Genomic DNA, 21538 nt, shown 5'->3' with positions numbered 1-21538 from the left:
TGGAGCGCGGGGCAGCCTCTTTCAGCTGTAAGCCACAGTCAGCTGGTTGGGGTATTTCAGCCCTCCCGACCTCCCAGCTCCCACCATTCCTCGCAGCTACTCACCTGTGCTGTTGCTCGGTGAGTAGCTGCTCCTCAAATGAGGAAATCTAATGTAACTGTCCTGCGCAGGCGCGCAGTTCAGAGAGGGCTCAAGAGCTACTCTCAGGGTCTGTCTACACTACCCCCTAGTTCGAGCTAGGGTGGGAATGTAGCAACCGGAGTTGCAAATGAAGCCCGGGATTTGAATTTCCCGGGCTTCATTTGCATAAAGCCGGGCGCCGCCATTTTTAAATGTCCGCTAGTGCGGACTCCATGCCCGCAGCTACACGCAGCTACCTGCAGCTACACGCGGCTACACGCGGCACGGACTAGGTAGTTCAGACTAGGCTTCCTATTCCTATTCCGAACTACCGTGACTCCTCGTGAAGCCTAGTCCGAACTACCTAGTCTGTGCCGTGTGTAGCCGCGGGCACGGAGTCCGCACTAGCGGACACTTAAAAATGGCGGCGCCCGGCGAGATGCAAATGAAGCCTGGGAAATTCAAATCCCGGGCTTCATTTGCAACTCCGGTTGCCTACATTCCCACCCTAGTTCGAACTAGGGGGTAGTGTAGACAGACCCTGAGAGCCCCTGAGGGTATGTCTACACTACCCCGCTAGTTCGAACTAGGAGGGTAATGTAGGCATACCGCACTTGCAAATGAAGCCCAGGATTTGAATTTCCCGGGCTTCATTTGCATAAGCGGGGAGCCGCCATTTTTAAAACCCCTCTCGTTCGAACCCTGTGCAGCACGGCTACACGGGGCACGAACTAGGTAGTTCGAACTAGGCTTCCTAGTTCGAACTACTGTTACTCCTCGTGGAATAGGCTTCATTTGCAAGTGCGGTATGCCTACATTACCCCGCTAGTTCGAACTAGGAGGGTAGTGTAGACATACCCTGAGATCTACCGGTAGATCGCGATCTACTGGTTGGTGACCACGGCCCTAGGAGCTGCTCACCAGGGCATGGCCATGATCACCATGGCCATTACTGGCTCCCTCCCCTCCTCTCCTGCTCTGGAGGTCAGTAGGACCCTGGGTCACGTTGGGTAATGTCCGGACGCAGAAGGAGCCAGGGGGCCCGGCCTGTCCCAGCATGCGCTAGTCCGGGAGCCGGCCGGCAGCGCTCTGAGCCTGCTCCCCCCCCCCCCCAGGTGTGATCTTCCAGACCAACAGGGATGGCTCCCTGCCCCCCCACGTGATGTACAAGATCCGGCAGAACTCCAGCTTCACGGAGAAGACCAACGAGATCCGCCGGGCGTACTGGCGCCCGGGCCCCAACACGGGCGGGCGCTTCTACTTCCTCTATGGCTTTGTGTGGATCCAGGGTGAGTGGGCCGTGGCTGTGGCTGTGCCCGTGTGGCCCTGCCCCTGGTGCCCCTGCCCACGCTGAGCTGGGCTCTCCGCTCTCCCCTCAGACATGATGGAGCGAGCCATAATCAACACCCTCGTGGGCCACGACGTGGTGGAGCCCGGCAACTATGTGCAGATGTTCCCCTACCCGTGTTACACCAGGGACGAGTGAGTACCCCGGGGGAGGGGTCAGTGCAGGGACCCGACGCTGCTTCCGCCCCACGGGGCCAGGCCAGCTAGGCCCATGCGCCTCCAGCAGGAGTGGCCCGAGGGGAGACCGGGTCCCGGCGGTGACGTGCCGGCCCAGGGTGTGGGGCTCAGGCCGGAGCAGGATCCATGAGCCCCGAGCTGCTCCCCTTCCCTTCCGTGAGGCTGGTGCAGGGCTCCCCCTCCCCCCCCGGGGACGTAGAGCCTGCCATGGAGCTTTGCTGCTCTCTCCTCAGTTTCCTCTTCGTCATCGAGCACATGATGCCCCTGTGCATGGTGATCTCCTGGGTCTATTCGGTGGCCATGATGATCCAGCACATTGTGGCAGAGAAGGAGCATCGGCTGAAGGAGGTGGGGCCGGCGGGGCGCTGGGGTTAGTGTCCTGGCGGGCGGGGGAGGCAGGGTTAGCGTGTCAGTGGGGTGCTGGGGGTTAGCATTCCTATGGCTGGGGGAGGAGGCAGGGTTAGTGTGCCAGTGGGGTGCTGGGGGTTAGCATTCCTATGGGCGGGGGAGGAGGCAGGATTAGCAGAGCGCTCAAGCACCGGGGGTTAGTGTTCCAGGTGGGCTGGTGGGGCGCTGGGGGAAGTTTTCCGGGCGGGGCACCGGGGGGAGCGTTCCGGGTGGGCTGGCGGGGCGCCGGGGGGAGCGTTCTGGGCGGGCTAGCGGGGCGCTGGGGGGAGTTTTCCGGTTGGGCTGGCGGGGCGCTGGGGGGAGCGTTCCAGGCAGGCTGGCGGGGCGCTGGGGGTTAGTGTTCCGGGCGGGGCGCCGGGAATTAGCGCTCCAGGCAGGCTGGCGGGGCACCGGGGGGAGCATTCCGGTGTCCCCTGGGCCCTGCGGGGGGGGGGGGTTCCCCTGGGCCCTGCGGGGGGGGTCCCCTGGGAGCGGGGTCCCTGTGGTGACACACGGTCCGTGCTCCGGTGTCCCCTGGGCCCTGCGGGGGGGGGGGGTTCCCCTGGGCCCTGCGGGGGGGGTCCCCTGGGAGCGGGGTCCCTGCGGTGACACACGGTCCGTGCTCCGGTGTCCCCTGGGCCCTGCGGGGGGGGGGTTCCCCTGGGCCCTGCGGGGGGGGTCCCCTGGGAGCGGGGTCCCTGCGGTGACACACGGTCCGTGCTCCGGTGTCCCCTGGGCCCTGTGTGGGGGGGGGGTTCCTCTGGGCCCTGCGGGGGGGGGGGGGTTCCCCTGGGAGCGGGGTCCCTGCGGTGACACACGGTCCGTGCTCCGGTGTCCCCTGGGCCCTGTGTGGTGGGGGGGTTCCTCTGGGCCCTGCGGGGGGGGCTGCCCCTTGAGCCGGGCGCGCTGAGGGTCGGGCGCCGTCTCGTGCAGGTGATGAAGATGATGGGCCTGAACAACGCAGTGCACTGGGTGGCCTGGTTCATCACCGGCTTCGTGCAGCTCTCCATCTCCGTCACCGCGCTCACCGCCATCCTCAAGTACGGCAAGGTCCTGATGCACAGCGACGTCGTCATCATCTGGCTCTTCCTCGCCGTCTACGCCGTGGCCACCATCATGTTCTGGTGAGCGCCGGGGCAGGGCGGGGGAGGGGTAGGGGGTGGTGGGCTGATGCGGGGGATGCCCCCCAGAACTCCAGCGGGGGAAGGGTTTGTTGGGGTGGGGGTGGGGGTCAGGACTCTTCTGGGGGGGTCGTTTCTCTGGAGGAGAGGGCTGGGGGGCTGACGCTCTGCCCCCGTTCTCGCCGTCTGCCCCCCAGTTTCCTGGTGTCCGTGCTGTATTCCAAGGCCAAGCTGGCCTCGGCCTGCGGGGGCATCATCTACTTCCTCAGCTACGTGCCCTACATGTACGTCGCCATCCGGGAGGAAGTGGCCCACGACAAGATCACGGCCTTCGAGAAGTGCATCGCCGTGAGTACCCGGCGGCCCGGCCCGGCGCTCCCCGGGCACCGGCCACGGGCTCCCGGCTCCGCTCCCTCCGCCACCGCCTGCTCCTCTGCCAGGCTCTGCCGGGGGCTGCTCCGGGCTCCGCGCCAGACGCAGGCGGGAGGGGGGCCCCGGCCGTGGCTCCGGCCCCTCCCGCCCCAGGGCCGAGAGGCCTTCAGCAGGACAGCGCTGGAGAAACTGGCCTGCTCACGAGGGCACAGCCCAGCTGGGCCAGGGGCTCGAAGAGGGAGGGGTCCGGGGGGGGTGCCAGCTAACCCGGGTGCAGCGTGGCTCGCAGGGCGAGGGGGCCTGGCACAGCCCAGCTGGGCCGGGGCTCGAAGAGGGAGGGGTCCGGGGGGGGTGCCAGCTAACCCGGGTGCAGCGTGGCTCACAGGGCGAGGGGGCCTGGCACAGCCCAGCTGGGCCAGGGGCTCGAAGAGGGAGGGGTCCGGGGGGGGTGCCAGCTAACCCGGGTGCAGCGTGGCTCACAGGGCGAGGGGGCCTGGCACAGCCCAGCTGGGCCAGGGGCTCGAAGAAGGAGGGGTCCGGGGGGGGGGGTGCCAGCTAACCCGGGTGCAGCGTGGCTCGCAGGGCGAGGGGGCTTGGCACAGCCCAGCTGCACCCTGGGACCCTTGAGTCCTGCTCTTTGAGCTGCTGCCCCAGAGCCCCAGCAGGGGGCAGCGCTGCCCCCTCCCCCAGCCTTTCTCCCAGGGCTGCCCCCGCCCCGCCGTGGCCTCCGCCCGCCGTGGCCTCCGCCCCCCATGGCCACCCCCGCGCCTGGCGAGGGGCTGCTGCCCAGGGCTGTGGGCTGAACCCCCTCTCCCTGTGCAGTCGCTCATGTCGACCACGGCCTTCGGGCTGGGTGCCAAGTACTTTGCGCTGTACGAGGTGGCGGGCGTGGGCATCCAGTGGCGCACCCTGAGCCAGTCGCCCGTGGAGGGGGACGACTTCAACCTGCTGCTCTCCATGCTGATGCTGATGGTGGACGCCGGGGTCTACGGGGCGCTGACCTGGTACATCGAGGCCGTGCACCCAGGTACGGGCAGGCCAGCGCCTGGACCCTCCTGGGGCTGGGAGGTGGAAGCAGCCACCCCGTCCTCTGCCCCTGGGACTGCACGTCCCCCGGCCCCGCGTCCTGGGGGAGGCCCTTGGCCCCTCAGTGCCATGGGGGGGGCCCTGCGCGAGCCCCAGAACCACGGCTGACCGCTGCTCTCTCCTTGGCAGGCATGTACGGGCTGCCCCGGCCCTGGTACTTCCCCTTCCAGAAATCCTACTGGCTCGGGAACGGGCGGCTGGAAACCTGGGAGTGGAACTGGCCCTGGTCCAGAGCCACCCGCCTCAGCATCATGGAGGAGGACCAGGCCTGTGCCATGGAGAGCAGGCGGCTGGGTACGAGCGCCCGGGGGCTGGGCAGTGCAAACGGGCGAGGGGCCCGAGGGGAACGCCCCGGGCTGGGATCCAGGGGCCCTGCAGCAGCGACCTCAGCCCCCCGGCTTTGCTCTCGGCTCAGCAGCGAGTCCCAGCCTGGCGCTGGCTCCCGCTACGAACCCGCTAGAGCAGCCTTCCTGTCCCCGTGCCACAGTCTCCCCTGGCCAGGTCGCGCCCACGGCCCCGCGCCTCTCTTCCATCCAGGTGCGGAATAATTGTCTTTTGGATGTGCACCACGGGTAGAAACACAGCCCGGCTGTGGGCCTCTGCGTGTGACTTTCCCCAGCGCCCGGCTTACGGGGAGCGCTGGCCGTGCCATGAGCCGGCCTCTCGGAGGGGCAAGGGGACAGATCCAGCCCCCTTGCCCAGCTGCTGGGGCGCCTCTGGGAGCCGGAGCCGGAGGAGGAAGTGGAGTAATGGAAGGAGGCGTTCTCGGCAAGACACGCAACGAGGCCCCTGCTGGCAGAGCCGCACGGCTGCGGGGACGCTGGGGTGCACCAGAGAGGGGGTTATTCTGTTAGGCAGGGCCCAGGGAGCCCATGGTGCACAAACCCAGAGCAAGAGCAGCCCCTGCCCCAAAGAGCCCCGAGGGGAGGGGAGGGGTAGGGCTGGCCCACGGCAGCCCCCTGCCCCAGGACTCTCTGCGGGTTTAGTTTGTATTATTTTGGGGGGTTGCTCTGCCCAGCTAAGCCTCCTGCCCCTTCCTCCCAGCCCTCCTCTGTCCCTGCACCCGTGGCTGGGGGCCGCATGGGCCCTGGTGCCCTCCGGACAGACGGGCGTGCAGGGCTGTGGCTGGGGGAGGGTGCGCCTGGCTGGTCGGTCCTTGGTACCTGCTGCTGCCCCTGTGTTCTGAGAGCTGCTCCCTGACCGACTTCTCCAGAATCGCCAGCTCCGGGTGCTGGTGCGTGGCTGCATTGGCGACACCCCCCCCATAACTGACCAACACGGCAGCTCCACGGAGCAGCGCCCGCCCCTCCTGGCCCTTGGCCCCCCACCCTGGGCGGTGGCTTCTGCCCGGTCCCGCCTGCCCAGCAGCCCCCGCTGTCCTTGCAGAGGAGACGCGCGGCATCGAGGAGGAGCCGACCCACCTGCCGCTCGTCGTGTGCGTGGACAAGCTCACCAAGGTCTACAAGACGGACAAGAAGCTGGCGCTGAACAAGCTGAGCCTGAACCTCTACGAGAACCAAGTGGTGTCCTTCCTGGGTCACAACGGGGCGGGCAAGACCACCACCATGTGAGCGGCGGGCGGGCGGCCTGGGGAGATCGGCCCGGGGCGGGGGTCTCGCGTGTCCGGCCGCCTGTCACCTCCTCTGCCGTGGACAGGGCTGCGGGGTCAGCCTGGGCTCCCGGGCGCTGTCCTCACCCACAGCTGGGCCCTCGCTGGGCCCCCGCCCTGCAGGGATGCCGGCAGCGTTGGGGTTGGTGCAGCAGCCGAGGGGCAGCGCCCGGGGCGGGTGGGTGGGTGGGTGGGTGGGCAGAGTGAAGGGGCAGTGCCCAGGGCGGGTAGGCGGGTGGGCGGAGCTGAGGGGCAGTGCCCAGGGCGGGTGGGTGGAGCCGAGGGGCAGCGCCTAGGGCAGGTGGGTGGGTGAGTGGGCAGAATGAAGGGTCAGTGCCCAGGGCGGGTAGGCGGGTGGGCGGAGCCGAGGGGCGGAGCCGAGGGGCAGCGCCCGGGGCGGGTGGGCGGAGCCGAGGGGCAGCGCCCGGGGCGGGTGGGCGGAGCCGAGGGGCAGCGCCCGGGGCGGGTGGGCGGAGCCGAGGGGCAGCGCCCGGGGCGGGTGGGCGGAGCCGAGGGGCAGTGCCCAGGGCAGGTGGGCGGAGCCGAGGGGCAGTGCCCAGGGCGGGCAGGCTGGGAGGAGGGGGACGGTGGCAATGGGGTGAGGGCCCACAGGGCGGAGCTGTCACAAGCTGGCGCTGGAAGGGCGAGGGTGGCCCGTGCCCGGCGGTCCCCGGCCCCCGGCGGGGCAGGCGCTGACGCTGCGCCTTCCTCGCCTAGGTCCATCCTGACGGGTCTCTTCCCCCCAACCTCGGGCTCCGCGACCATCTACGGCCACGACATCCGGACGGAGATGGACGAGATCCGGAAGAACCTGGGCATGTGCCCCCAGCACAACGTGCTCTTCGACAAGCTGACGGTGGAGGAGCATCTCTGGTTCTACTCGCAGCTCAAGAGCATGGCGGAGGAGGAGATCCGCAAGGAGATGAACAAGTAGGCCCTGCCCCTCGTGGGTCAGCGGGTCTAGTGGGCTCGCCCCGGGGCCCCAGTGCGCCGTGGGGCAGGATCCAGCAACGGTTTTGTGGGGGCCCTGCCAGAGACTCCTTCAAGGGCCGGATGTCTTTAGGCGGCGCTGAGCACTGCTCTGGCACCCAGACCCCCGGGCTCTGCCTCCGGGAGCTGGCCCCCGAGTGGCTGCGGAGCGCCCGGCTGGCTGAGCCTGCTGAGAGCCAGAGCCTGTCGTGGGGCGGGAGGGGTAACCACAGGGGGCTGAGTCCCCGCCGGGGGGTGTTAACCGCGGGGGGCTGGGTCACCGCGCACCTGCCTGTGACCGGGGGGTGACCGCCGGGGGGTGTTAACCGCGGGGGGCTGGGTCACCACACACCTGCCTGTGACCGGGGGGGGGTGACCGCAGGGGGGTGTTAACCGCGGGGGGCTGGGTCACCACACACCTGCCTGTGACCGGGGGTGACCGCCGGGGGGTGTTAACCGCGGGGGGCTGGGTCACCGCGCACCTGCCTGTGACCGGCCCGTGTCCCGTCCCCCCAGGATGACCGAGGACCTGGAGCTGTCCAACAAGCGGCACTCCCTGGTGCAGACGCTGTCCGGGGGCATGAAGAGGAAGCTGTCGGTGGCCATTGCCTTCGTAGGAGGCTCCCGGGCTGTTATCTTGGATGAGCCCACGGCCGGCGTGGACCCCTACGCGCGCAGGGCCATCTGGGACCTGATCCTCAAGTACAAACCCGGTGAGCGGCCCGGCCCCGCCACCGCCACCCGGCCCCGGCCCTGCCCTCGCCCTCGCCCCCGCCACCCGGCCCTGCCCTCGCCCTCGCCCCCGCCACCCGGCCCTGCCCTCGCCCTCGCCCCCGCCACCCGGCCCCGGCCTCGCCCTCGCCCCCGCCACCCGCCCCCGGCCCCGCCCCGCCCCGCCCCGCCCCGCCCTCCCGGGCAGCCGTTCCACGCAGCCGGAGACCCAGCCCGGGATGCCCCCACCCCCGCTAGCCACTGGCCCTGTGCCCGGAGGGGGAAGGAAAGCCAGGCCTGGATTCTAGGGACCAGACTCTGGCTGGGACTGAGCGGGGGGCCGTGCCCAGGCGATGAGGCAGACCCCTCCTGCTCGTGCCTTGCCTCAGTTTCCCCCGTTCCACAGAGCTAGTAAGGCAGCTGGGCGAGCCCTCCGAGCCCCCGGGTGCTAAGGTTGCCGCTGTCTGTGGCGGGTTCCCTGACACCGCGACTGCTGGGCAGGGGGCCTGGTCTCCTGGCAGCTTGGGGGTCCCTGGGGCCTGCGAGTTCCCCGCCCCCCCTCCTAACGCTCCCCCGCCCGTGTCCCCGTGCGGCAGGAAGGACCATCCTGCTCTCCACGCACCACATGGACGAGGCCGACCTGCTGGGGGATCGCATCGCCATCATCTCCCACGGCAAACTCACCTGCTGCGGCTCCCCCCTCTTCCTCAAGAGCACCTACGGCGACGGCTACAAGCTCACCCTGGTCAAGAAGCAGTCGGACTCCAGGCCCGGCCCAGGTCGGTCGCCCCCCCCCCCCCCCCCGGGCTCTGCCCCGCCCCGCCCCCGGGCTCTGCCCCGCCCCCCCCCCCACGGGCTCTGCCCCGCCCCGCCCCGCCCCCGGGCTCTGCCCCGCCCCCCCCCCCCCCCCCCCCACGGGCTCTGCCCCGCCCCGCCCCGCCAGGGCTCTGCCCCACCCCGCCCCCGGGCTCTGCCCCGCCCCGCCCCGGGCTCTGCCCCACCCCACCCCGCGCCAGGGCCAGCCCCAGGTGCCCCAGAGGGAGGGAACTGAGCAGGGAATCGTCCCCCCCAGCTCTCGAGTCCTCGCTCCCACTGGCGCCCTTCCTGCCCCCACATCTCAATGGGCCGTGCGCCTGGAGCCACTTTTCCTGCACGGCTTCGTTTAGTGGCAGCCCTAGTTCCCCACGCAGGAGGGGGCAAATCCCCCCCCCCCGCCTGCACAAAGCGAAAAGCCCCTGAAATGACCAAGCAGCCCAGAGAGGAGGCCAGGCGCTGCCAAGCTCAGGCACCTGCAGACATCCGGGTCCGGGGCTCCCGCAGCGCAGTGGTACCGGGAGTTCCCACGTGAGCCAGCGCCGGAGCTGCCCCATTTTCCCACCCCTGAGCAGAATGAATGTTCTTGTATGCACCAGTGCGAGGGGGACGTGCGACATGGGGGGGCGTGCGACACGTCACCTTCGCATTGGTGCAAGTGGCACAATCCATGTGGCAGGAGGGCGCCGAGGGGGCCGAGGGATGAGGTGTGGCAGTGTAAAGGCTCCGGGTAGGAGTGTGGGTCTGGGGTGGAGCCGGACAAGAGGGAGTTGGAGTGCAGGGGGCGCTCTGGGCCGGGGTGCAGGGGGGGCTCTGGGCCGGGGTGCAGGGGGGTACAGGCTGGGGGCTGGGCTTTGGGGCCAGGTATGAGGGCTGTCGTACAGGTGGCTGCTCAGGGCTGATGCGGTTCAAGGTGGGGCAGGAGGTTGGGGCTCAGGCTGAGCTGGGCAGTTCCCTGCTGGGGCCAGGGGGAAGAGGCCGCAGACTGAGGCTGGGGCCGGTGAAGGGGGGGTCTCCCCTCTGCTGGCCCCGCAGCTTCAGGACTTGGGGAGCGAGATCGCTCCCCCTGAGCCCCTGCGCGGGGCCTACTGGGAAGCTGGGCGGCCGCAACGTGGGCAGGTCCGTGGCCAGCAGGCCCCGGCTCCCCCCCCCCCCCCCCCCGCTCGTCAGGCCCCTCTGCCCTGGGAAATGCAGGTTGTTGGGCGCAGGAAGCGCCTTCAGCTCAGGCCCTGGCTGGCCCTGGGTCTCCCTGCTCGGCCCCTTGGCAGCTGCCCCCTTGAGCGTGTCGGCAGAGAAGTCAATGGCCGGGGAGACTAGGGGTGGGCAGCAAGGGGGGAAGCAACCAGTCAGAGAGAGGCAGTGGGAGGGGGACAGGAGCCGGGGGGGCAGCTTAAAACCGGTTCCCCCAGCACCATCTCCGCTCGCCCCCCTTCTGCTGCCAGTCTGCTTTGGAAACGTACAAGGACCCCGATGGGGGGGGCAGGCCTCGCCCAGCCCAAGGGCGCCGCAGGGATCCCCAGCTGCCCCCAGGACCCCAGCGGGGCTCGCGCCCAGTCCAGAGACGGAGGGGCCCTCGTCGGCCGAGCGCACGGGCGATGGAGATCCCGTTGGCCACTCGATTAGTTAGTTCATCCAAATTGACCGTCCCTAGTGGAGACTCCCCTCCCCTCTCAGGCCAGGGCAGTTCCTCCCTCCAGGGCAGGAGGGGAGCAGTTTGCTTGGGGCGTGCAGGCCTGGGCGGGGCAGGAGGGGGCAGTTTGTTGGGTGCCTGCTGGGCAGGGTCGGGGGGGCAGTTTGTTCGGTGCCTGCGGGGCGGGAGGGGGGCAGTTTGTTTGGTCAGGTTTGGGGCGGGGGGGCAGTTTGTTGGGTACCTGCCGGGCGGGTCGGGGGGGGGGGGCAGTTTGTTGGGTCAGGGTTGGGGCGGGGGGGCAGTTTGTTGGGTGCCTGCCAGGCAGGTCGGGGGGGGGCAGTTTGTTGGGTCAGGGTTGGGGCAGGGGGGCAGTTTGTTGGGTGCCTGCCGGGCGGGTCGGGGGGGGCAGTTTGTTGGGTCAGGGTTGGGGCGGGGGGGCAGTTTATTGGGTGCCTGCTGGGCACGGTCGGGGGGGCAGTTTGCTGGGTGCCTGCCGGGCGGGTCGGGGGGGGGGGGAGGAGCAGTTCGCTCAGGGCCGGGAAAAGCAGAGTTGAAATAGCACACCAGCTCTATCCACTGTGGGAAAGAAACGCAAGAACCCGGCCCCTCCCTCCCTGACGCGCCCCCTCCCTCCCTGTGCTAGACGCGGGGCAGCCGCACAGCCCGCCCGCCCCCTCCTCCGCCAGCCCCTGCTCCGAGCCCCGCGTCACCCAGTTCATCAAGAAGTACGTGGCCTCCTGCCTGCTGGTGTCCGACACCAACACGGAGCTCTCCTACGTCCTGCCCAGCGAGGCCGTCAAGAAAGGCTGCTTCGAGAGGCTCTTCCAGGTACGGCGCCGGCTGTGGGGCGTGGCGGGGGCTGAGGCGGAGGGGGGCTCGTGATGGTCTGTGGCTGTGGGCGGGGTGCCCTGCGGGGCCGGGCTGGGTGCTGGCGGGTTGGGCCAATTCCCACTTGCCCGGGCGTTCCCCGGCTGGCTCCCTGCTGTGCTCACCTGGCGCCATCCCCGTTTGCAGCACCTGGAGCAGAGCCTGGGGGAGCTGGAGCTGACCAGCTTCGGGCTGATGGACACCACCCTGGAGGAGGTTTTCCTCAAGGTCTCGGAGGAGGACCTGTCCCTGGAGAACAGCGATGCGGGTAAGGGCTCCGCGTGGGTGGGGGTGTGTGCATGTTGGGGTGGGGGGGGTGTCTGTGTTGGGGTGGAGGGGTGTATGCGTGTTGGGGTGGAGGGGGTGGGGGGTGTGTCTGTGTTGGGGTGGGGGGGTGTGCGCGTGTTGGGGTGGAGGGGGTGGGGGGTGTGTCTGTGTTGGGGTGGGGGGGTGTGTGCGTGTTGGGGTGGAGGGGGTGGGGGGTGTGTCTGTGTTGGGGTGGGGGGGTGTGTGCATGTTGGGGTGGGGGGGTGGGGTGTGTCTCTGTGTTGGGGTGGGGGGTGTGTGTGCGTGTTGGGGTAGGGGGGTGGGGTGTGTCTCTGTGGGGTGGGGGTGTGTGTGCGTGTTGGGGTGGGGGGGTGGGGTGTGTCTCTGTGTTGGGGTGGGGGGTGTGTGTGCGTGTTGGGGTAGGGGGGTGTGCATGTTGGGGTGGGGGGTGGGGTGTGTCTGTGTTGGGGGGGGTAGGGGTGTCTGTGTTGGGGTGGGGGGGGGTGTCCATGTTGGGGGGTGGGGGGTGTGTCTGTGTTGGGGTGGGGGGGTAGGAGTGTGTCTGTGTGTTGGGGGGTGGGGGGTGGGGGGGTGTCTGTGTGTTGGGGTGGGGGTGTGTGTCCATGTTGGGGGGTGGGGGGGTGTGTCTGTGTTGGGGTGGGGGTGTGTGTGCATGTTGGGGTGTGGGGGGTGTGTGTCTGTGTTGGGGTGGGGTGTGTGAGTGGTTTGCCATGAGGAGAATTCAGGGGAGCAGCCCGGTTTGCGTCGTGGCCCAGCTGGCTGTTCGGGGCCCCCAGGGAGGAACCGCCGTGGCTGTGAGGGCAGGAGGAGGCTGCGGTGGGGTGGGGTGGGGTGGGAGCGCAGGGGGTGCATTGGTTACACTGCACCGAGCCGGCCCCAGCGGCGTCGCTGCGACAGGCATTCGAACGGCTGCTTGGCAGTTACCGATTCGTAGATGCGCCCGTCTTGGCGGTAGCCCTGGCTCCCGCGAGGGCCTCGGGCGTGCTCTCCGGAGGGAGTGTGGGATGGGACCCGTCGCTTGCCACGCTCCACCCCAGCAGTGGCCGCCGTTCGGCGCTGCGGTTTGTGCTTCTGCCTGAGGTCTGGCCAGCCCTTTGAGGTGTGGGGAGCGTGGCTGTAAGCCCGGGCCCATGCTGAGAGGGAGCTGGGGGGCCCATTGCGCCAGGGCAGTGACTGGGGTGCTACGGTGGGGTCCCAGAGCCCCGGGCCCTCGGTATCGGGGAGGGGGGGGTGGCTCTGAGGCCTTCTGGCCAGGCCGGAGAGAGCAGAAGGGCTGCTGCCCAGGCCCCACCGGCTCCCTTCTCCTTCCAGACATGAAGGAGTCCAAAGACGCCCTGCAGCCCCCAGCTCCCCGGCTGGACCTGAAGCCAGAGGCCAATGGGGAGCCCCTCCCTGAGGGGGGGGCCCCCAAGAAGCCAGAGGGGGCGCTCAGCAACCTGGAGGCCTGCGCCAGCCTGGCCCAGTCCCAGGCGTCCCTGCGTTCGGCTTCCTCGGTGGGCTCGGTGCGGGGTGACGAGGGCGGGCCTTACTCGGAGTTCTATGGGGATTACTCTCCGCTGTTCGAGAGCCTGCGGGACCCCGAGAACGCCAGTCTGCAAGGTTTGTACCGCGCCGCGCGGCAGGCCGGGACTTGCTAGCGGGGCCGCCAGGTCCCAGCTCCGCTCCCGGCTTTCTCAGGGCCGGGCTGGCACCGGCTGTGCCCCGGCCTTGCTGTCTGGCTGGAGCTGGGGCATTCCCCACTCGAGGGATGACCGGAGGGCCCTGCGTGGGCACACCCACCCTGCACTGCGGGGTCCGGTCACTCTGGGACCCCGCCGTACCGCCTCAGACCAGGCCTAGGAAGGGAGAGGGAGCCAAGCCGTGCGGGGAAGCCGTGAGTTCGAGCCCCACTGGGCGCCTGGCAGAGCTGAGAGCTCGCGGGGCGCTCGGGTCGGGAGTGGGTGGTGCCGGGCGGCCGTGTGACTGCGGCGCTGGAGCCTAGCAGTGCCCTTCGCTGCCCTTGGACTCGCCCCCTGGCTTGGCCCTGGGTCAGCGCTGGCCAGCTCGGTCCCTGCGACCTCGGCCCATCTCGTTCCCCATGCGACCGAGCTGCTCGAAGGCAGTCGCTCTTCGAGGCCAGCCGCCGAGTGCCCAGGCGGAGGCTGCGTCTCCCTCCCCCCGGGCCTGCGCCCGGCTGCTCCCCAACTCGGAGACGCACGTTCCGGTGCCAAGGTCTGTGTTGAGGCTCGCGGCGTGTTTCCAGGAGTCCCCCCCGCGCCCTGTGGTATTCGAATATTAAAACGTAATCCACAAGCAGCAGCGACCCAGCGGCCACCATTTTGCCCACAATTCCTTTTGGGGCTCCTCTGCTCACGGGGCTATGGGGCCCTCCTGTTTCTCCCCTCCAGGGGTCCCGTTACTGAGCGCCGTGGCTGCATAGCGCCCTGGGGGCACAGAGCAGGGAGCGTAGAACAGAAACTCCTCAGAGATCCCGGCACCGAGGCCCCCGCGGGCTCGCAAACCCATTCGAAATTGTCCCCTCAGCCAGTTCCCCGCCTCGGTCCCTGTCCCATCCGTGGAACTTCTGATGGGAGCAGATCAGGAAATCGGCGGGTGGGGGGGGGGTCTGTGCAAACCGAGGGGGAACTTGCTGAATGTTCAGCAGCAAATTGAGAACCTAAATCATCTTGAATGGTGCTGCAATGCCTCATGGGAGTTGTCAGTCAGCTGCGGCATGCTCCCTGTTGGACTACATCTCCCATGGTGCCCCAGGGTCTCCCAGCAAGGCAATGCATCATGGGAGATGAAGTCTGGCTGGGGAGCCCGGCTTGTCGAAGAGAATTGCCGCATGAGCCGTAAGCGCTGCCCTGCTGGGTCGGCTCACGGGCCCCTTGCTCCGTCTCCTGCCTCCCACATACCGGAGCTTCCCGGGAGGGCAGAGAACGTGGCCCCCTCCCGGTGTCCGGCAGTCAGGGGCTCAGGGTCGCCCCGAGCGGGAGGTTGGGTCCCGGCCGCCTGGGCTAATCTCCATGAAGGGCCCAGCCCCAGGCGCTCCCAGTGGGCCTGTGGGAGAGTCCTGCCGCCTGTGTGCGTTCAGCCTGCTGCCTGCCTCTGGGCTGGGGCGTGGCTCGGGACCCGCAGCCCCTGGGCGCCGCCCTGGCGTTCCGGTGGGTGGACGCGGTGCAGCAGAGCTCTGCCAGAGCCCGGTTCCCCCCAGGACTGGTGGTGGGAAGTTCCCGACCGACCAGCCCCACGGCTTCCCCAGCCCCTCATCGCCCTGCCGGCGGGTGTCCCCCCCGAGGGAGGCCTTCCCAGGAGCAGCCTGACTTCTCCCCCTAGCAGCAGCAGCAGACTGGGGGTCCCGGGGCCTGCTGGAGGGCGCCCTGGAGCAAGTAGGCACAGGCCTGTGCCCAGGGCGGGCAGGGTCCGAGGCAGGATGTCTGAGGTGGGCTCACAAGGGGCTGGACTCCCCTGCCCTAGGGCTTTGATCTCTAGAACGGTGGGACCGTGGGCGGTGGCCCTGCGCTCTGGCCCTGGCGCCGGCAACAGGAAGGTGCGAGGCCGGCGTGCGGGGGCTGCCTAACGCCCTCTGCAGCCTGTATCTGCAATAACGCCTGCCCAGGCTCCTGCGTTCCCTCCCTGCCCTGCACAGCCCTGGTGGGCTGGGGGCCTGTCGGCCGTGCAGATGCCTGGACCAGTGTTCTATCTATGTGCGGGATACATTTTGTTGTGTGCACTGAGGCTTGGGTGAAGTGCACCACAGAAACACACCTGGCTGTGGGCGCTCTGCTGATCAGCGGGGCAGTGTGGGAATCTCTCCCAAGCCGCCCTCGAGCGCTGGTCTGGGCAGTCGCGCTGTCCCCCCCACCCGGCCGGGGCGCAAGGGTTGCGAGCGTTTAGGAAGCAGCCTGATGCCCACTCCCCACCTGCGCCCGGGCTGCTGCGTTTCCACATGCCTGCGGCGTCGGCTCGGGAGCACCAGCCCTGCCTCCTCTCCGGGCCCAGCCCCGGGCCGCGCCCTGCGTCACCCGCCCCACGTGCGCGCCTGACCCCACCCTGTCTCTCCCTGCTCCAGACCAGGAGGCCGACGCCGAGGCTGCGGGCCAGACCCTGGTGGGCCAGGGGAGTTTTAAGCTGGAAGGCTCCTGGCTCAAGCTGCGCCAGTTCCACGGGCTGATCGTCAAACGCTTCCACTGCGCCAAGCGCAACAGCAAGGCCCTGTTCTCGCAGATCCTGCTGCCTGCCTTCTTCGTCTGCGTGGCCATGACCGTGGCCCTCTCCGTGCCCGAGATAGGTGCGTGGGCCCGGCCCCGACTGGGGGAGGGGCAGTAACCCCCCCCCACCCACCTCCCAGCTGCTGTCACCTCTTGCCTGGCCCTGGCCTCCCGGCATGTGGCCCCAGGTGCCCGAGAGCTACTGGAGCCGCCCCAGGAGGGAGGAGGGGCCGACTGGGCTGTGGGGGTTCTGGGGCTGCCCTTCCCGCCCAGAGTGGGGAGGGGCCGGGGGCCTCGCAGCCAGGGAGGCGGCTCAGCATTGCCCCTTCTTGTCTCCCCAGGTGACCTGCCGCCTCTGATCCTCTCGCCCTCCCAGTATCACAACTACACCCAGCCCAAGGGCAACTTCATCCCCTACGCCAACGAGGAGCGGCGGGAGTACCGGTGAGAGCCTGCCTAGACCCCCATGCCCCACGCCCGCAGGGCGGCGCCTGGCCCTGATCCCACCCCTGCGGCTCTGCCCGGGAGGGTATGTGCTCGGCGGGCAGCCCCGCTCTGGGCCGCGAGGAGAGAGCAGTTCTGCGATGGGCCCCCCCGTACTCCAGTGTGGCCTGTCGGCGCCTACCGGCCTGGGCTGGGTTTGAGTGACCTGCCGGGGCAAGGCCTCTGTGCCGCCCAGTCCCCTTCGCCCCCAAGCTGAGCGCGGGCTCCGTGGCCCCAGCCAGGCCCAGTGGGGAGTGGAGCCCTCAGCCCAGCAGGGCCCGGCCCCCCGGAATGTCACTTGGGGGGCTGGCCTGCCCGCTGTGGCCCTGGCAGCGGGACCGACCCAGAGGCGCTGTGGGGGCGTCCCCTGAGCGCTAAACCCTTCCCCCCCCCAGCATGAAGCTGTCGCCCGACGCCAGCCCCCAGCAGCTCGTCAGCACCTTCCACCTGCCCTCCGGGGCGGGCGCCACCTGCGTGCTGAAGACGGCCTTCAACAGCACCCTGGACCAGCTGGTGCAGACCCTCAACCTCAACAGCAACGAGTCCAAGACGCTGGCAGCCAAGTACTTCGACGCCATGTGCGTCGATTCCTTCACCCAGGGCCTCCCGCTCTCCAACTTCGTGCCGCCGCCCCCCTCCCCCGCCCCCTCGGACTACCCCGTCTCCGTGGACGACGCCACGGCGCACGCCTGGAACGCCACCACCTACCCCTCCGCCGTCAAAGGTAGCGCACGGCCTGCCGGGAGGGGCTAGCGCCTGGGTCTCGGGCCTTGCACAGAGCCGCACGGCCCGCTCGTTTGGCGCTTTCCCATCACGCCTGTCCACGTGACCCTGCCGGGGGCGCACGGCGTTAACGGGGCAGTGCCCGGCTCGGCCTCTGACGGTGGCCAGAACTGTCCAGAGTGTAAGGACCCCGCAGTAGCAGATGTGGGAAAACCTGCCCCGCGTAGGCCTCGGCCTTCTCCAAGGGATCCGCTCACACCTCAGCCCACCAGCCAGGGGAAGGCCGAGCTAAGTGCCCGATGCCTGTTCGAATCTTGTTCCGGTCTTGTCCCCGTGACTTCCTGTGGCAGTGAGTTCCGCAGGCTGCGCGTCCATTGGGTGAAGCCTCTGTCCTTGCATTGTTCTGAACTTGCGTTGGACGTCCCCTTGTCCTTACGCTGTGAGGCAGAGATAAGGGGAGACACGTCTCGGTGCTTGTAGCACAGCTCCTGTTTCCCACTGGCTCCTAGTCCTCCTCCTCGCCCCCTGCGAACAGCCCTGTGGCGCCTTTGCCCCAAGATGCTGCAAGAGGGGGACGACAGGCCGAGCCCTTGGGACCTCGTTTGTCGGGACTGCAACACGGGGGGCGTCTGCTCCCCCCCAGGTGTCCGTGTCGGGATGGCTGAGCTGCGCTCCCCGCTCCGGCAGCCACTGGCGAGCCAGCTCCGTGCTGGTGCCGTGATGCTGCAAAGCCCAGGCCAGGCGAGCCCCCTGCCACGGCTTCCCTGCTCTCCTAGCGAGGCCGCAGCAACTCGGGCCCGTCCCCTTGGGCTGTGGTCAGGCCCCGCGACTGGCACTCAGCCGCAACCCGCGTTCTCGCCTCCTGCCCCCGCTGTCGTCCCCTCCCCCAGACGCACCAAGGGCGCTCTGCACGCCAAGTGCTCCTGAGCCGCCACTCTCCTCTCGTCTCCTCAGAGACCCTCACCTTGGCCCCGGGCCTGCCCCCCGTCGTCCACGAGTCCATCAGGTGCACCTGCTCCATGCAGGGCACCGGCTTCTCCTGCCCCAGCGGCGTGGGGGGCCACCCGAACCAGATGAAGGTGGTGACGGGCGACATCCTGGCGGACATCACGGGGCGCAACGTCTCGGAGTACCTGCTCTACACGTCGGACCGCTTCCGGCTGCACCGGTGAGGGCAAGGCCACATGGCTGCCCCTCGGCATGGGGAGCGCGGCAGGGAGCAGTGCTGCTGCTGGAGCGGGGCCGCTGGCAGCCAGGGCGGGGAGCTGTGAGCCCCACTCCAGGCGCCAGGCCGGAGCTAGCTGTAGCAGGGCCAGCTCGGTTCCTGGGGCGGGGAAGGGTCGCTGGTTGCTGTTTTTATGGGTTTTTAAATGCGGGGGGGGGGACTGTGTCACAACTATGACTTTTGAAGCAGAGCCCAGCCCCCGTGGGGCACAGCCTGGGGCACGTGGGGGCTCGTTTGGAGCTGGCGCTGCCCAGAACTAGGGATGTAAGGGTCTGTCTGCACTGGCCCCTAGTTCGAGCTAGGGTGGCTAATGTGGGCGTTCGCGCGCAGATATCCTGGGCTTGATTTGCATGTTCCCGGGCGCCGCCATTTTTCAGTGCCCGGTACTGTCGTTTGAACTCCGTGCCCGCGGCTCCAGTAGTCCGAACGAAAGCCCCTAATTCGGACTGCCGTTACTCCTCTGCAGGACAGCGCCAAGCCTCGGCTTGCAGCCCCAGCTGCTTAGGCTGCACGGTGCTTTCCGCTCGCCTCTGGGGGGGAGGAGGGCGAACGGCCCCTGGCGCTCGGTGGCAGCCTCCGGTGAAGCAGGGTAGCCTGGCCTGGCTCCAGGGGAGGGGAAGGGCACGGCGGCCACGAGGCCGGGTCTCGCGAGGGAAGCAGCCGGGGCCGCGGGCGGCTAGGAGCGGCTTGCAGGCCAGTCGTGCCTGGGGGCTCTGGTCGGGGTTGGCTGTCACTCGGGTTCCCCCTGGAGCCCGGCATTTCAGGGAAGGCTCCGGTCCCGTTCGTCGAGCGGCTCGGCTTCCCCCCCAGCCCGGGGCTGGCTCACGGGGGCCCAGCCTTTCATCTGCCTCCCCTCCCGCCATAGGTACGGCGCCATCACTGTTGGCAACGTCCAGAAATCCATCCCCGCCTCCTTTGGCGCCAAGGCCCCGCCCATAGTGCGGAAGATCGCGGTCCGGAGAACAGCCCAGGTAGGGGAAGGTTCTGCCCCGTCCCGCGAGTCCCCCACGGACCCGCCCTCTTGCCGAAGGTGCCGCTTCCCAGCATGCTCTCGGCAAGGGGGAAGGTCGGCCCTTGCTCCAGGGCCCCTCAGGTGAGCCTGTTGGCTGGAGGGCGGGGGGGTCTCTCGGCAGCACCCGCTAGCTCGCTGGGGTTTGCCGGCGGGCTCCTTGCCAGCCGCGCAGGCCGGAGAGCGGGGACCCCACGGCTGCAACTCTCCAGTGGTGCTGCTCCCCTCAGCCAGGACGCCGGAGCCGTGTCCCCATGACGATCGGGCACTGGCTGAGGGCGGCCTGTGGGAGGAAGGGGCTGGCACAGAGGGCCCCACACAGGGACCGGACTGTGTCTCCCCCTGTGCCAGGCCATGCAGGCCTCTCACGTGACCAACGGCTCCAGCCCCTCCGCTTCCCCAGCCTCGCTCCCCTCCCCGGGGCTCCCGGAGCTGAGTGTGCGTCTCTGCCCCTCCAGGTCTTCTACAACAACAAGGGCTACCACAGCATGCCCACCTACCTGAACGTGCTGAACAACGCCATCCTGCGCGCCAACCTGCCCAAGAGCAGGGGGAACCCCGCCGCCTACGGTGAGCCGGCCGCCCGCGGGGCACTCGGGCCCGAGGAGCAAGATGTTAATCGAGAATCGGTCCCACCAGCCCCCGAAACAGCCAGCTCCGGGGGAGGAGGAAGCGTCCCAGGGGGCAGGCTAGTGACTAGACAGACTCCCCTGACGCTGGGGTTTGGGTTTGGAAAGCCAGGCCTTTGAGAGGCTTCGTGGACTAGTGGTTAGAGCAGGGGATTGGAGATGGGTCTCTCGGCGGCAGGATTAGATCCTAAATCTCCCCCAGCAAGGTGCTGCTGTCCGGGCCGGGCCTCTGGCAGGGCTGAGCCACGGGGCTGGGGGCTGAGAGTGGGGGGCGGTTATGGGCTGATCCACAGGGCAGGGCGCGAGGGGGCTGCTCTCACTCAGTTTCCTGTCACACTTGCTGCAGGCATCACGGTGACCAACCATCCGATGAACAAGACGAGCGCCAGCCTCTCCCTGGATTACCTGTGTGTACCGGGGGCGCCTATGAACAGCCCGGGGGGGGGGGGCTCACCGTGCATGGAAAGGGGGAGGCCCGCTAGGCCCAGGAGGGAGGAGCTGTGCCGCCCCCCCGGGAGCCTGAAATGCAGCGTCAGCAAGACCCAGCTCCATGGCGGGATGAAGGCTCCGAATCCCCAGTGAAATCCAGGGGGGTTGGCGTCTGCGTGCTTCTCTGAGGAGCTGGATCAAAATCCGTGTTCCCATGACGACAACCTCGCCTTACCCAGGCCCCATAGAAACGCCCCTCCCCCCGTGTGCGGCCTCGCGGTGGTTTCCTTGTGGCTCATGCTATGTGGGATAACCCCCGTCCCCTTCCACTTCCCTTCTTTTCACTCCCGCTTCTTCACACAACACAGTCGACCTGTGGAACTCCTCGCCAGAGGACGTTGTGGAGGCCAGGACTGTAACAGGGTTCAAAAAAGAGCTCGCTAGATTCTTGGAGGACAGGTCCATCAGCGGCTATTAGCCAGGCTGGCAGGGATGGTGTCTGTAACCTCTGCTTGTCCAGGGCTGGGAATGGGTGACTGGAGGGATCACGGGGTGATTCCCGGTTCTCTTCACGCCCCCTGGGACACCTGGCACTGGCCCCCGTGGGCAGACAGGACCCTGGGCTGGACGGGCCTGGCCGCCCTCGTGTTCTTATGCCGCTCTCCTCCGCCGCAGCCTGCAAGGCACAGACGTGGTCATTGCCATCTTCATCATCGTGGCCATGTCCTTCGTGCCGGCCAGCTTCGTGGTGTTCCTGGTGGCCGAGAAGGCCACCAAAGCCAAGCACCTGCAGTTTGTGAGTGGCTGCGACCCCGTGATCTACTGGCTGGCCAACTACGTGTGGGACATGGTAAGAGCCAAGCGGGGCAGTCGGGCACGGGCCTGGGAGCTGACTGCCCCAGAGGGGGGCATCCGTCGGGGCCTGCGTGTGCGGCTCCCCGGGGGGTTCTCTATCTGCAAGAAGGCCCTTGCCACCCAGGCGCTCCCAGCCCCCGGGAGAAGGGCCTGCAGGGCACTTCCCACCCATTGGCGGAGGGCGGCTGCGCTGTGTGCGCCCGGACCGTGGCCTGTCCGTGGGCTCGCTTGCCACGTGGCACCTTGCCTCCTTCCCTGGGCCGTGGGGCCTGCTCCTTGCGGGTGGCCAGGCAGCCTGTGCGTGGAGCTGGAACCCAGCCCCGTTCTGCAGTGGCTGGGCCCCTCCAGGCCGTGGGACGCTGCGGGCCCAGTGTCTCCGTGGTGCGCTCGGCCTGCCCCGCTGCGGGGGGAGGGCTTCCTCAGTGGGCAGGGGCTGGGGGTGGCTTGCCACGGGCTGGAGAGTTTTGTTTGGCTTTGAGCCAGTGACCACTCGGG

The 21538-nt window shown here is 68.8% G+C and overlaps 1 protein-coding gene across 4 annotated transcripts in view; it reads left to right on the top strand.

The window, feature by feature from the left end:
- Nucleotides 1–21538, top strand: part of ABCA2 (ATP binding cassette subfamily A member 2) — a 118088-nt gene that overhangs the window by 76770 nt on the left and 19780 nt on the right. For all 4 annotated transcript variants that reach the window (XM_089772955.1, XM_089772954.1, XM_089772956.1 and 1 more), the window contains 22 exons: nucleotides 1236–1409; nucleotides 1500–1602; nucleotides 1878–1992; nucleotides 2965–3155; nucleotides 3350–3500; nucleotides 4347–4551; nucleotides 4740–4904; nucleotides 5997–6177; nucleotides 6937–7149; nucleotides 7705–7901; nucleotides 8496–8678; nucleotides 10986–11170; nucleotides 11357–11477; nucleotides 12809–13096; nucleotides 15552–15770; nucleotides 16032–16134; nucleotides 16569–16897; nucleotides 17851–18064; nucleotides 18987–19092; nucleotides 19589–19700; nucleotides 20106–20166; nucleotides 20864–21038. In XM_089772955.1, the coding sequence (XP_089629081.1) occupies nucleotides 1236–1409; nucleotides 1500–1602; nucleotides 1878–1992; nucleotides 2965–3155; nucleotides 3350–3500; nucleotides 4347–4551; nucleotides 4740–4904; nucleotides 5997–6177; nucleotides 6937–7149; nucleotides 7705–7901; nucleotides 8496–8678; nucleotides 10986–11170; nucleotides 11357–11477; nucleotides 12809–13096; nucleotides 15552–15770; nucleotides 16032–16134; nucleotides 16569–16897; nucleotides 17851–18064; nucleotides 18987–19092; nucleotides 19589–19700; nucleotides 20106–20166; nucleotides 20864–21038 (3791 nt within the window). The remainder of the gene's footprint in view (nucleotides 1–1235; nucleotides 1410–1499; nucleotides 1603–1877; nucleotides 1993–2964; nucleotides 3156–3349; nucleotides 3501–4346; nucleotides 4552–4739; nucleotides 4905–5996; nucleotides 6178–6936; nucleotides 7150–7704; nucleotides 7902–8495; nucleotides 8679–10985; nucleotides 11171–11356; nucleotides 11478–12808; nucleotides 13097–15551; nucleotides 15771–16031; nucleotides 16135–16568; nucleotides 16898–17850; nucleotides 18065–18986; nucleotides 19093–19588; nucleotides 19701–20105; nucleotides 20167–20863; nucleotides 21039–21538) is intronic.

This window comes from Pelodiscus sinensis, chromosome 23 (assembly GCF_052426305.1).
Source record: "Pelodiscus sinensis isolate ZL-2025 chromosome 23, ASM5242630v1, whole genome shotgun sequence".
Lineage (NCBI taxonomy): Eukaryota > Metazoa > Chordata > Testudines > Trionychidae > Pelodiscus > Pelodiscus sinensis.
The sequence above is the reverse complement of the archived record's forward strand: the minus strand, read 5'-3'. Positions and strand labels throughout refer to the sequence as shown.